Below are 12,515 nucleotides of genomic sequence, written 5' to 3' on the forward strand. Positions count from 1 at the left end.
GGATATTGAAAACATAGCCAGCACCCATTGATTAAGAATTACTATACAGTTGAGTCATTCCTGGTTCTGGTTCTGGTTCTGGTTCTGGCTCTGATAAGCCCTGCTCCTTTAGTGTCACAGGACATTTATTATCAGGCTTTGCTGATTTCAATATTTTTCTTAGTTAGAATAGTTTAACATGTCCTAGGTTTGGAGTCAGAAGATAGACCATGGTGATTTCTGTTTCTATGTGATTTCTGTTTTTCCTGCTAGAATGTAAGTTCCAGGAATATCAAAAACAATATGGGTCTCATTTCCTATTACATATCCAGCCCCTAAGCCAGTGCTTTGCACTTTGAATCAATGAATCAATGAATGAAAGGCTTGCTGTACATCCCAGGCTTGGGACTAAGAGTGACTACACATTGCTGAGATAGTTTCCCTTTTGTGTATTGCCTTTCAATAACCACCCCTTATATGTTTCTTCCTCACCATATGAAATAACCAAATACAAACTTCCTCCTGTCCTTTGCCTTCAACTTTCTCTTCATCTCAGGAGAGTAACAGATCCATTGGTTCTCTTCCCTTATATCATAAACTTACAATTATTGAAAGACATCTTTGTGTCTCTTAAAAGCTTTTCTCCCTCCCCACTTCAGATCCTTCTAAATACTTTATTTTACTTAATTTTTTAACATTTCTACAAATGTTTAAAGCTCTATGTTGTAATGGTGTTAGTCCTGGAATCAGACTAAAAGGGATAATGTAAAAAAATAGAATCAATGCTTCAAGGTGATAGGATTATGAATGTTTAGGTAAAAAAATCTTTTGTGACATGGTGCAACCTACAGCAAGATGTTTTTTAAAAAATTTTGTAATGTGAAATTTCAAGCTTAAATGTATTCAGAATGTACAAGGGTACTTCAGAAATTTTGTGAAAAAAATCGAAGTAAAAGATGCTAATCTTTCATGAACTTTTTAAAGATCCCTCATGTAATAGGCCAATCTTATTTAATCTGTACCTATACCCATTTCCCTTCTACCATACTATTTTAAAGCAAATCCCAGACATCTTATCATTTCACCCTTATTTGAATATATAAATCTAAAAGAACTACTTTCTAACAAAACCATAACACCTTTCCACATCTTAAAAGTAAATGCAATTCCAGTAGTCTTGTCATAAATGACTTTTATTTTTAGTTTCTTGATTGAACTGGGATTTAAATAAGATTCACAAGCAACAATTGGTTATTGTGTTTTAAATCTCTTTAACTGATAGGTTTTCTTCTCTCTCTCTCTCTCTCTCTCTCTCTCTCTCTCTCTCTCTCTCTCTCTCTCTGTGTGTGTGTGTGTGTGTGTGTGTGTGTACACAAGGCAAACTTTTGGAAAGTTTTACCCACTGCTATGGACTGAATGTTTGTGTCCTCTCAATATATATGCTAAAGCCCTAACCCTGAATATGATGGTGTTTGGAGATGGGGCCTTTAGGACATAAGCAGAGTTAGATAAGGTCAGGAGGGTGAAGCTCTGGTCCTATGGGATTAGTGCCCTTATAAGAAGAGACACCAGAGCTCTCTCACTTGCTCACTCTCTTTCTCTCCCCCATCCCTACCTCCAGCAGGCACAAAGAAGAGGTCATGTAAATGCATAGCAAGAAGGCAGTCATCTGCTTGCCAGAAAGAGAACCCTCACAGAACAAGACCATGCTGGCACCCTGATCTGGGACTTCCAGCCTCCAGAATTGTAAGAAAACAAATTTCAACTGTAAGCCACGCAGACTATGATATTTTGTTATGGCAACCCAAGCTGACTAAGACACACACTCCAGATTTGGTTCACATTTAATGGATAGATTACAGTTCTATTGTGAGTTATCAAAAGACATCAATTTATTTGTTATTGTGACTAGAGGGCCATTACATTGGTCTGAACATTCAGATTCCTCACACGCAAAACGTCTATATTATTCCTATCAAGAAAGACAGAGTTCAGTCAAGCAGGAGTTCTGCTCTTCATTTTATGATAGATTTCTAGCTCCAGTTAGGAACTGGTACTTGATGCTTTCTCTCCCCATTCCCACACCTTTGTACCCCTGAGTAACATTTGTTTGTTTGACAGCAAAATATTAACCCTGGAGACTTGTATTGGCAGAATTTTATTTTATCTTTACTTAGTAACTTAATCTCCATAACACCAATAGCAACGTGATTTCATTTAACATCAATGTCACCTCAATCCTAAAGAGGAAATGTACATGGTTATTTGTGCTAACTTTGTACCCATTCAACTGCATGATAAATTCTGACTTTTCCTCAAAGTTCATTGCGGGCAATATGTCACAATGCATGCAGAAAAATATAATAACAGAGACAGAATTTCCTATAAAGGCCATTTAAATACCAGGCTTCCTCTTCTTTTCTACTGCATGAAGTGGGATAACCTAGGCTGACTTGAACTGGCAATTGCTTTAACACCAAGAGTACACAAATGATCGGTTTGTTGATAAGTATATTGTTATATGTTTTTAGTTTGCCCAGGAGCTGGAAGGGACAGACACATGCATTAATTCCTAAAAGCAATTAAATTCATAATAAGGTATCTTCTACTTACAAATATAATTTATTTTTCAGTTTTTAACTAAACTAATGGAGACATGTAACTTATCATGTCTGAGTAATCTGTGGTTCTAGCAAAAACATATCAAAAAGCCAACATTTCATTGGGTTCAAAATTAATTTTTCTCTCAACGGCCAACAATTTTGTGTTCTTACCCATTGAGATGTAGGTCGGTTTTAATTTTCATGATTTTAAAAATGTACTCTGGTAACACAGTTAATCATGATCCCCTAAAATCATAAACTTCATGAATAACAGAGTTACTCAGTATAAGGGTTTATAAATTGACAAATAAAACATTTTTGTTTCTGCCCCAATTTTTAATTTGAGATCACTTATATTTTATATTGCATGTTTTGGGATAAATACAAAGACAAAATATACCCATTACAGTTACATCTTAGTCAATTCTTTGACTTTTCATCAGTTGCAACAAAATTATGATTTCTGACATTGATAACTGCCACTAATAAAAGGAAAAAAATCTATCAGATAGAATGCACAGGTTCTGAGAATTATGACTCCAATGCATTGTGTGACTTAATTTCTACCACATTTGGAAAGGAACAGAGTTCCATAAGAAATTCACTAAGCTTCAAACCTCACTAACAACTAACTGCTTTGATGAGGCTCCTAAATAATGCTCCATTTACTAGTAAAAATTGACACCTTATTCCTAATCTTGCATAATAATTTATTCTTAAAATAAGATTTTGGAAGTCCAAACGAAATACAACTTTGGGGAATAAATTATTGAAAATCAGGATTTGGGTTCTGTGATAAAGTAAAATAGAAATTTAACTATTCACGTGGTTAATTCTGTTCTATATTTTGATTTCCCAAACTCAACAACACATAAGGCCCCAGTGGTCACTAGTTTTCTAAAATTAGTTCCTGCAGCCCTGTGGGCCATCTTCCTGTGTACCAAAAGTTAATTCAGCAGAGGGAATGAGAGGCAAACCATTTCCCTCATTAGATAATCTGGACACTTGGCCTCTCTTTCTCACTAAATTTGCTGTCTGGAGTCTGGTAAAAAGAAGGTGAACTGAGACAAAGCCAAGTTGCTATTTATACTTTTAGGGTGCCTGTTTTATGAATAAGTATGAAAATCTACATAAGCACACACAGACATGCACTCATACAGAGAGTTAAGGGGAGAAATCACCTTTCAACATTTGTTGGAAGGGAGAGAATTGCAAAGTCTTCCATTGACTATTAGCTAAGTGTCCCACTTCATCAATTTTCTCCCCAGTAAACTTAATCCCTAAACTCATACTCTGTTTAAGGAGATCCTCGATGTTTAGTAGGCTGTAAAAGGTTTGCTATAAATAAAAGTTCATTGATAATTCGCCTCCTGACAAGTAGTTCTCCTGAGTGCTTAGTTTTAGAGAAGTTCCTTTTGGCCTCCTCTACTTAATCACCAACACTCCAGGCTGCTCAAACCTGTGAGCAGAGAGACAACCATTTCCTTGTGCCTGCCTTCACTGAAACTATTGCACCATCCCACACCAGACCTTATACAAAGTCATTCCATATGACAATATCGGAGCCTCTAGTTCTCTCTCCTTCCTTCTCTTGCTTCTCTTCTTTTCTTCCCTCACTTTCTTCTTTCCTTCTACCCTCACTCCCTCTCCCTCTCTCTTCCTCTCTCTCTTTCTTTCTATATTGCTACAGACCAATTCTATTCCTCCACGGAATAGAATTGTTTTCTCAATGTCACAGCACAGTGGCACGGGTTAAGGAAGTGGAAACCCACAGGAAATTCTCCCTAAGTGGAAGTATTTCATGGTTTAGCAATTTTTCTCAACATGTGCATTTTGTTTTCCACCAGTACAATTGGGTCACCTTGAATGTCTAGAGGAATTACATCCAACGTTTTGAGAATAAGTTCAGATTTACTGAGAAAAGGTTCAACAAACAAAGGCCATTTTCTGCCCTTTAACTTAGATACACTTTGCAAAAACTATAATGACATCTGATCTCACTCTGCTAACTCAAAGAAAACAAATGCTCTCAAGGTCCGACTCAGCCACCTCAAAAAGGGGGTTACCCATATACTCCGTGGCGTTTCCCTAAACTCCCTCTGCGGCATGGACAGCTGTGACAGAATGTGACCAGGGCCTGGCACGAGGTTATCAAGTTGGCTGTGACATTCAGAAAAAGATGACGCTTCTGCGGGCCTTGTGGATTCAGAATCCACCCAGCTATAGAATTCCAAAACCTTCCATTGTTTTTCGAAGTCAAATCTCACATGGATTTGGCCTCAACAAAGGACAAGATGGAGATGTGAGGAGGTCAAGAAAAGAGAAACATCGGGATTTGATCAAATGATGGCTGTGCTGGAAATGGCCCCACTTCCCAAAGTGCGTGAGTCCTGGTTCTGCTCGCGGTGTCGGGACTTCCCTGTCCTCGGGGACCACGCCGGCCCTCCTAAACTCTCTTCCCAACCCAAAAGGGGCGCGGGCGGGACTTGGCGTGGAGGTCCCCGAGGGGCCCGCCCACCCGGGGCCCGCCCACCCACTCGCCCGCGATCACTCCACGGGGGCCGTTTGTCACCTCCCGCCTCCTAGGCTGTCGAGGAGCTCCTCGGGTCACCCACTCAGGGCCCAGAGCCATCAATCCTTCCCCGCTTTGAAATGTGAGTTCGGGTTGCCAAGGACATTGCCGCCGCGCCCCTGCAGTGCCCCCCGCTCATCTGTGGCCTTGTCCTGCCTTTTGCGTGGCGCCGCCTTTCTTTGGGCGCGGCAGGACGCACAAAAGTGAGGCGGACCCGCCAATTTCAGTGCGCTCCCCACGTTTCCCACAGCCGTCGGGGCGGCCGCAGAGCCGGCCGGGCCTCCCTGCTGCGGGCGCAGGGACGAAATCCTTGGGCTCTCCGGCGCCTGCGCCGGCCGCGGTGTGGCCCCGCGGGGGACTCTCGGCCGCAGACAGCCCAGGCGGGAGCGCGTGGGCCGGGGGGAGGGGCCGAGACGCACCCACGGGGCTGACGCCGCTGGCCCCCGGCCTGGAGGCGACAGGGGTGTCCCTGCGGCCCGTTCCCCCCACTCACTCCCAGGATGTGGCCCCGCTGCAGGGGGACTACTGTGCTGGGCTGTGAGTTTGTCTGGCAGCTTCTACTGAGCAGCTAATAGTATAACAACCCGGCTTTGATAAATCTGAACTAATTACCCCTCTTAATTAAAGTCTTTAGCAGTTGTTTCACTGTTTTGGCAAGAAAGCAGGAGAGACTTGCCGTTAGAAAACAGCAGAGCCTGAGCTCACAGCGGAGCTGCTGATTAACACTTAAAGCATTTCAAGGACCTGGCACCCGCCTCAGTTTGGTTTTCATCCATGTTTTCTCCTTGAATGGAAGTATATTCGTCTATAAACATATATACACACATAAAAACACGGAGGCTCCCTTTGCCAGCTGTGTTCAAGTCAGTATGTGCCTTCAGGATGCAAACAATACATACTTGCCTACGTGACAGTATTGCAATGCGTTGCTGGAGATGTGTATTACGCACAGTTCCCCCGTGTGTTGCTCCCATCTAACCCTGCACTACAAGCTTATCAGGTGGCCCAAGCCAAAGTCATTTCTGTTAGCAAACTAAACATCTTCTGTCTCTGAACTTTGCCAAATTTCGTAACTTTACCCAAAGCTGGAACCATTTGGAGACACTATTTGCACCTATTGAATTTTCAGGCCAAAACATCAGGTATTACAAGTCCAGGGTCGAACTTTTAAAAAAAGATTTCAGAGGAGGAGGAAGAGGTCAGAATCCGGATCTTTAGCTGAACAATAGGAACAGAACCCTAAAGTCTGTTGATTAAATAAGCATGTTCCAAGTATTTATTTGCAACAGTTAATGAATCAATTTTCACGTGCAAGAATCAAAACCAAATTCAAATTCGTCTGCAATGATCCACCCTTATCTAGGGTGTATGTGTGCGTATGTGTACGTGTGCACTCACAAATGTGGAATGTGCCTTTACAGGAGCACACATATGCGTGTATATATAACATACACCCAGTGTTTTGTTACTTTAGGGAAGGAGGAAATGATAATAAACAATCAGCAGGCATCTCTAGACGGCAGAATCAACACAATGGAAATATATACAATAATAAAATTAAAGTGGTGCAGCATTCTCGGGTAGAATAATACAGATCTCAATAAATACAGAGAAATTTGTTTCAAAAAACAAACAAAACAAACATCATCTCTCCACCCGAGATGAAAAGTCTTTCCAAATTAAAAACAAAAAAAAAAAATCAGAAAACAAAATGTTCCAGATTTCTCATAATTGTTAGTGCCTATTTAGAATATAATACACAAAACCATTTAGCAGGTGCATGCAAGAGGCGAAAGGCCAGGGATTGCAGAGGCCCTAAAGTGTGGGGCTCAACATGCCCGGGATTCTGTAGACGAGCTTGGGCAGGGAGGTCCAGCTCTAGTCTGCCGCTGACTCAGCAGTGGGGGTCCGGCCTGGGGCTGGGAGGAACCTTGGCCTCGATCACTGGTGGCCCTGGTGGAGCCCAGGCTGCAGGGGCCCAGGGGGCGGCAGCGTCGGCTGCAGAGGCGGCAGCGTCGCGGCCGGCGGCTGCTGTATCGCGGGCGGCGGGTCGGTGCCTGATTCCCCAGCGGGCGTGCGAGCCAGCCCCAGGCTGCTGTCGTGAAGCTTACGGACGTGCTTCTTGAGGTCAAAGTTCCTGCAGAAGCCCTTGCCGCACGTGGGGCAGGTGAAAGGCTTCTTGTCGTTGTGGGTGTGCATGTGGAAGGTGAGGTTGTAAACCTGGTGGAAAGCCTTGTTGCAGATATTGCACTTGAACTGCTTCTCCCCGCTGTGGGTCAACTTGTGGTTTTTATAATTCCCTGAAACAGACAAATGACAGCGACGTGGTTCTGAAAAGAAAGCTTGATAAGGGAGCGGTCGCGTTGAAGGCAGCCAAGCAAGCGGCAGAGCTGGTGCAGTGCTGCTATCTGCGCCTGCACTTGTCTCCCCAAGTTTCTTTTAAACATAAACAGTAAGGCCCTTTCCTCTACATTTTAATACACATTCATAAATCCAGTTACATAAAACGAGAAAATGCAGTCAAAAAGAAATATCGCCTTGGTATATGAACCATGACTTTCTTTAATACTAATCAGACTTGGGGTAGGGGGTTAGCTGCACTTTAAAAATCGTTTTCTAAAATATCTCACAAAGATTAACTATGTCCCTTACTGGTCGGCCCAGGGGGGAAAAAAGATTAACTATGGCTTTCGGTAAGACCAACATTAAGAGGCAACATTTCCTGGGTTCGATACCTTTTTGATGAAATCCTTTGCCACAGAATTCACATACAAACGGTTTGTAGCCTGCGTGTATTCGGGTATGCGTGTTTAAAGTGGAACTTCTATTAAATGCTTTGCCACACTGGTTACATTTATGAGGTTTTTCCTAAACAGGAGGGAGGAAAAGCAGAGAAGTTAAGGTATTTTGTTATTATTGGAGTCCTGCAAGCCCCAAACACAGTGATGCTCTAATGCTTTTAAGCAGAACAAAGGCAAACAAAGGCATTTCCCTCTGTCCAGCCAGCACATTTTAAACAGACTTTACGCTAAAGAGTAAGGATTTATCGGCCATTTTTTCTGCAAACAGTTCCGAAGTAAACCAGGTAAAACTAAGACAGATGAACACACCTGCGTGTGAATGATTTTGTGCCTGCACAAGGTGCTGGCTTGCCGGAAACCCTTTCCACACACTTTGCAAACGAAGGGTCTGGCTCCTGTGTGCACCGGCATGTGACGGGTTAAGTTATAGTGCGCGTTAAAGACCTTAAAATTAAACAAACGTAGAACAGGTTAGCCGAACAAGCACATTGAAATCAAACCGGGCAGAGGGTGGGGAGGAGGAAGATAACTTTATAACTAGAGCATATACATAATTATCCCCCAAACAATAAAAATAAAGAAGGAAGGAAGGATGGGAGGAAGGAAGGAAGGAAGGATGGAAGGAAGGAAGCATCACTCTTCTGCGTAGTACTTGCCTTTCCACATACTTCGCAAGTGAAAACTTTGGGTTTGGCATTAGGAGAGCCTCGGCTGAAATCCGAGGTTTTAAACGCGATTTTTTCCGACAGAAGGTGGGCGCTTTCCTTCATGTAATGCTGCAGCTGAGCCTGGGACAGGTCTTTGAAAGCTACTCCCGAGGGGTACTTCTCCACCGCCGGGACCACCAGTTTATTCCTTTCGGCTAAATACGTTTTTGGCTGCGGATGCAAAGGGGAACTGAGGAAGTAGGAGGCCACGGGGTGGATGTTCACGCCGCCCGCCGGGTGGCACGGGCCGTCACCTCGGTTCAGGTAGCACAGGGCGCCCATGGCGTGGAAGGAAGAGTGGTTGACCACACGCGGCCTTACCAGCTTGTACTGCTGCAGCGGCAGCGCGTCGCGGGCCAGGTCGCCCTTGAGACTCAGCGCGCAGTTGAGCAGGTCGCTGCAGCTGAATGCGGGCCCCGCGGGCGCCGCCGCGGGCGCCGCCGGGGTCTCCAGACTCGCCTTCCGCGGCTCCGAGCCAGTCACTCCGGCCTTGGGGCTCGTGTCGTACGCCACAGGCACGAAGGGGATCATGCAGGGGATCGACGAGTTGAGATGCAGAGAGTGCTTAGGGTCCCCCTTGGGCACGGCTCCCTGCAGGAAATGGGGGACGGGCAGGGCCTTGGGCTCTGGGGTGCGCGCCATAATTCGTTCGATGGAGAAAGCCAACGGTTTGGACGTGCTCATCACGTTGCCCCGAGCTGGAGCTGTCGCTAACATTTTGGAGGTCGCGTTGTGGCAGCTACTGTCCATGTCTGAGTCGCTCGCGTCCGTCAGCCGGGATTGGGCTGCGCCGTCGTTGCCTTGCTCCCTGCTTGTCACAGACCTGCGGAGAATGGGACGGGCACCATCACCACCAGCAGCCTCCTCCTCCTCCTCCCCAGCATCACCAGCCGAACCTGCCTGCCCAACCCAATGGACTCCTGCCAGCCCATCGCAGAGTTCTTGGCGCACCAATGACTCGGGGACAATCACTACTTATTTCTATCAATAGAAAGTGTTGTGTCAATAACGCAGCCAAGATCTCGCCAATCGTTAACTTCCAAGAGGAGAAGGTAAACTAGATAATTGCTCAATTCGCTTCCAACAGTCAACAGGAAAACTTTTTTTTCCCCTCTGCAGTCAGTGACTACTTTTCATTGGTGAGTGAGTTTCCTCCGCCCAGAAGAGGAGGGAGCACCCTCCCCTGCGCCGCGCGCCCTCCCCTGCGCACACACACTCTCGGGCGCGCACTCCGCTACCTTCCAGGTCCCCCCAAGAGGCCCCAGAGAGCTGTCTTCCCCCTTCTGCCATGTGAGGACACAGCAAGAAGGCACCATCTATGAACCAGACTCCGAATCTGCCTTGCTCCTGGACTTCCCAGCCTCCAAAACTATGAAAAATAAATTTCTGTTGTTTATAAGCTACACAGTTTATAGTATTTTGTTATAGCAGCCCAAATGGACTAAGATAATCTCCAAGAGTCTGTGGCATCTGGCAGAATTCTGGTCGTTGGAGGCACAAAACAACACTTAATGTTCAATCCTTAGGATGGAAAGCTGAAAACAAAACAATACCAATGGCTGACACCCTGATACAGGGCTTTCAGTCGGTCCCACCTCAATGCTCCTCACCCACAATTCCATCCTTAGTTGCCAACCCTTGACCATGGGGTGGTGCTTTCAGAGCCTCCTAAACTCCCTTAAACCATTTGCTTCCTCTGTCTTTTTAATTCTCAATCTGCTTAACCAGGCTTTAAAGGCCAAGCAAATCTGAGATCAATTTTCTCGTTTAGCTCTAAGTGACATCATCTAAAATCATTGTGCAAGGACTAAATAAGGAAACGGAGTCTAATTCAGGGGCAAACGCCAGGCTATATTTATCAAACCCCAGGCTCCAGGAAGCCTCGGGCAGCATATTCCGAGGTTTCCCTGCTTGGTTCCGCGGGGCCCGGGTTGGGCCCGGGTCCGGGTCGTGCCGCCTCCTCCGCAGCCCTCTTTCTTCCTGCAGGGCCGGGGACTGCGCGCTCCTGCCATCCCGAAGTCTTCGTGGCTCGAACCGAGTCTGGACTATTTGGAAGACGCCAGCAGGTAACTGGCCTCCCAAAACGCCCCTGAGAATTAAAGGTCTTGGGAGGCTTGTTATGTGTTTATGGTTTCGTAAAGGCGATGCCCGTGGCAATAAGCCCGAGAACGACTCACTCCCATCCAGAAAGTTGAGGAGTTGCAAGGAATAAGCGGGTGTCACACACAAGAAACCTTGACTCGGATCGGACCCACCCCAGATACACAACACGCGCGCGCGCTTCTGTGAGTTTCCACTGAGAGCCAGGAAAGAGCATTTTTTTTTCTTAAGTACCTGCGCTCAGCTAGAGCTCTACTGGAACATTTTAAATACTGAATGTTGAGCGGAGAAGGGAAACAGAAATGATTGCTCCCCACCCCGACTGGCGGTGTCCGTGTGCCTTCCTGAAGCAGTGCAGGCGGCAGCCAGGGTATCTGTGCGCGGCGGAGCAGAGAGCAAAGCGACCTGCCAGCGCCAGAGTCGTGACCGTTGCTAGCTACACTTACGCCTCCCAAAGAGCGCGCGGAGACCGTGCCCCTGAAAAGCGCCCCCCACCCTCACCCCCCGGCCGGGCGCCCTCCCACTGTGGCTCCTTGGCCCAAACTCCTGGAGTGGAACGGACGAGCGTAGGGTTCCAGGAAGACCGCAGTGGCTGCAGCTCCTACTGTGCGGGTTCCCGCAGCTCAGGCGGGCGCGGCCCAGAGTGCACCCGGACCAGCGGCGCGCATCTTCCTCGACGCAGTAGGTTGCAAGCCTGAGATTGCTCAGGGCTGAGCCCCGGGGCTAGGCGCACACGAGGGGCTGTACCGAGCTGGAAGACGCCGGGGCTGCTAGTCAGCGCCGGGAGGCCATGGGAGCGCGCAGAGCTGCCAGCACAAGGCAGCGCGGCCTGGACTCCGGGATGAGTGGCCGCCCGCTGCAGCCTCTGGTGCAATCTGCCTGGTGAGTTAACCCCGAGTGGGCGAGTGTGGAACGGGTGGTGGCGGGTGCCAGGTATCTGTCCAAGCGTAGTGTGGTGTCCTTCTGCAGGAGCCCTGGAAAGGGTCGGAGGTGGGATGCTGGATGAAGGCGGACTAGAAACCCTGGGATTGTTGAACCCCTGATGAGTTTCGCTCAGAGTTGCGAAGTTGGACCTCATAAGGAGGAATTGAACTCAAAGTATTCCCTCCTCCCTACCCCATTCCCAGCACGTGCCAGGACAAGGACCTAGGTCCCCCACCGCACTCTGGCTTTCCGTGAGAGGCAGTACCGCCCTTGCCCCGCGTGCCGTGAGGGGTGGAAATGCAGAGAGCTTGGGCTGGGAACGCGCCTGATGCCCAACAGTGAGACTGGGCAGATGGGTGGGTGGTGGGGAAACTCACTTGCTGAAGAAAAGGGGGAGGGGATGTGAGTCCTGTTGGAAGCTGAGGGTGGCCGAGGGGGCGGGTGGGGGAGAGATCTGGCTGGATGCGACCGGCTTTAGCAGCTAGGCCTGGGAGTGCCTCGTGTCTGGGCTGGGGTGGCTTTGAACTGGGAGGACAGATGCAGCGTTGAAGAAGGGCAGAGGGAGGCGAGCGCAGAGCGCCTGGGCCGAGCCGGGGAAGAGGCAGCACACCCCCGGGCGCCGCTTCGGAGCCGTCCTCTGCCCGGGCGCAGCCACACACACGGGGTTCTCCCAAGCTGGAAATTTTCTTCTCTTTTGCAGTTGGGGCCGCAGAACCTGTCCCCGCTCAGACAAAGGGCGCGGGACGGGCTCTGCTGGGTGAGGGGGCGGGTCGCTGTCCCACGACAGATGGGCCGCGGTTAAGACTTTAATTGCTGCCTTTGGGGACAG

General features: G+C 47.5%; 1 protein-coding gene across 2 annotated transcripts; it reads right to left on the reverse strand.

Moving 5' to 3' along the window:
* Positions 1–6,402: 6,402 nt before the first annotated feature.
* FEZF1 (FEZ family zinc finger 1) lies at positions 6,403–9,605 on the reverse strand. Of its 2 annotated transcripts, XM_008587801.1 has the most exons (5): positions 8,984–9,479; positions 8,612–8,833; positions 8,265–8,399; positions 7,890–8,022; positions 6,498–7,454 (listed from the first exon to the last, which is right to left on the reverse strand). In XM_008587801.1, exons 1-5 carry the CDS (start codon positions 9,410–9,412, stop codon positions 7,096–7,098), a joined length of 1,278 nt encoding a protein of 425 aa, XP_008586023.1. In that variant the 5' UTR covers positions 9,413–9,479; the 3' UTR covers positions 6,498–7,095. The 2 variants fall into 2 exon arrangements, with proteins under 2 accessions (XP_008586016.1, XP_008586023.1); XM_008587794.1 differs by having other exon boundaries at positions 6,403–7,454; positions 8,612–9,605.
* Between the last annotated feature and the right edge of the window lie 2,910 nt (positions 9,606–12,515).

The sequence above is a fragment of the Galeopterus variegatus genome, unplaced genomic scaffold, assembly GCF_000696425.1.
Source record: "Galeopterus variegatus unplaced genomic scaffold, G_variegatus-3.0.2 Scaffold120, whole genome shotgun sequence".
Taxonomy (NCBI): Eukaryota; Metazoa; Chordata; class Mammalia; order Dermoptera; family Cynocephalidae; genus Galeopterus; species Galeopterus variegatus.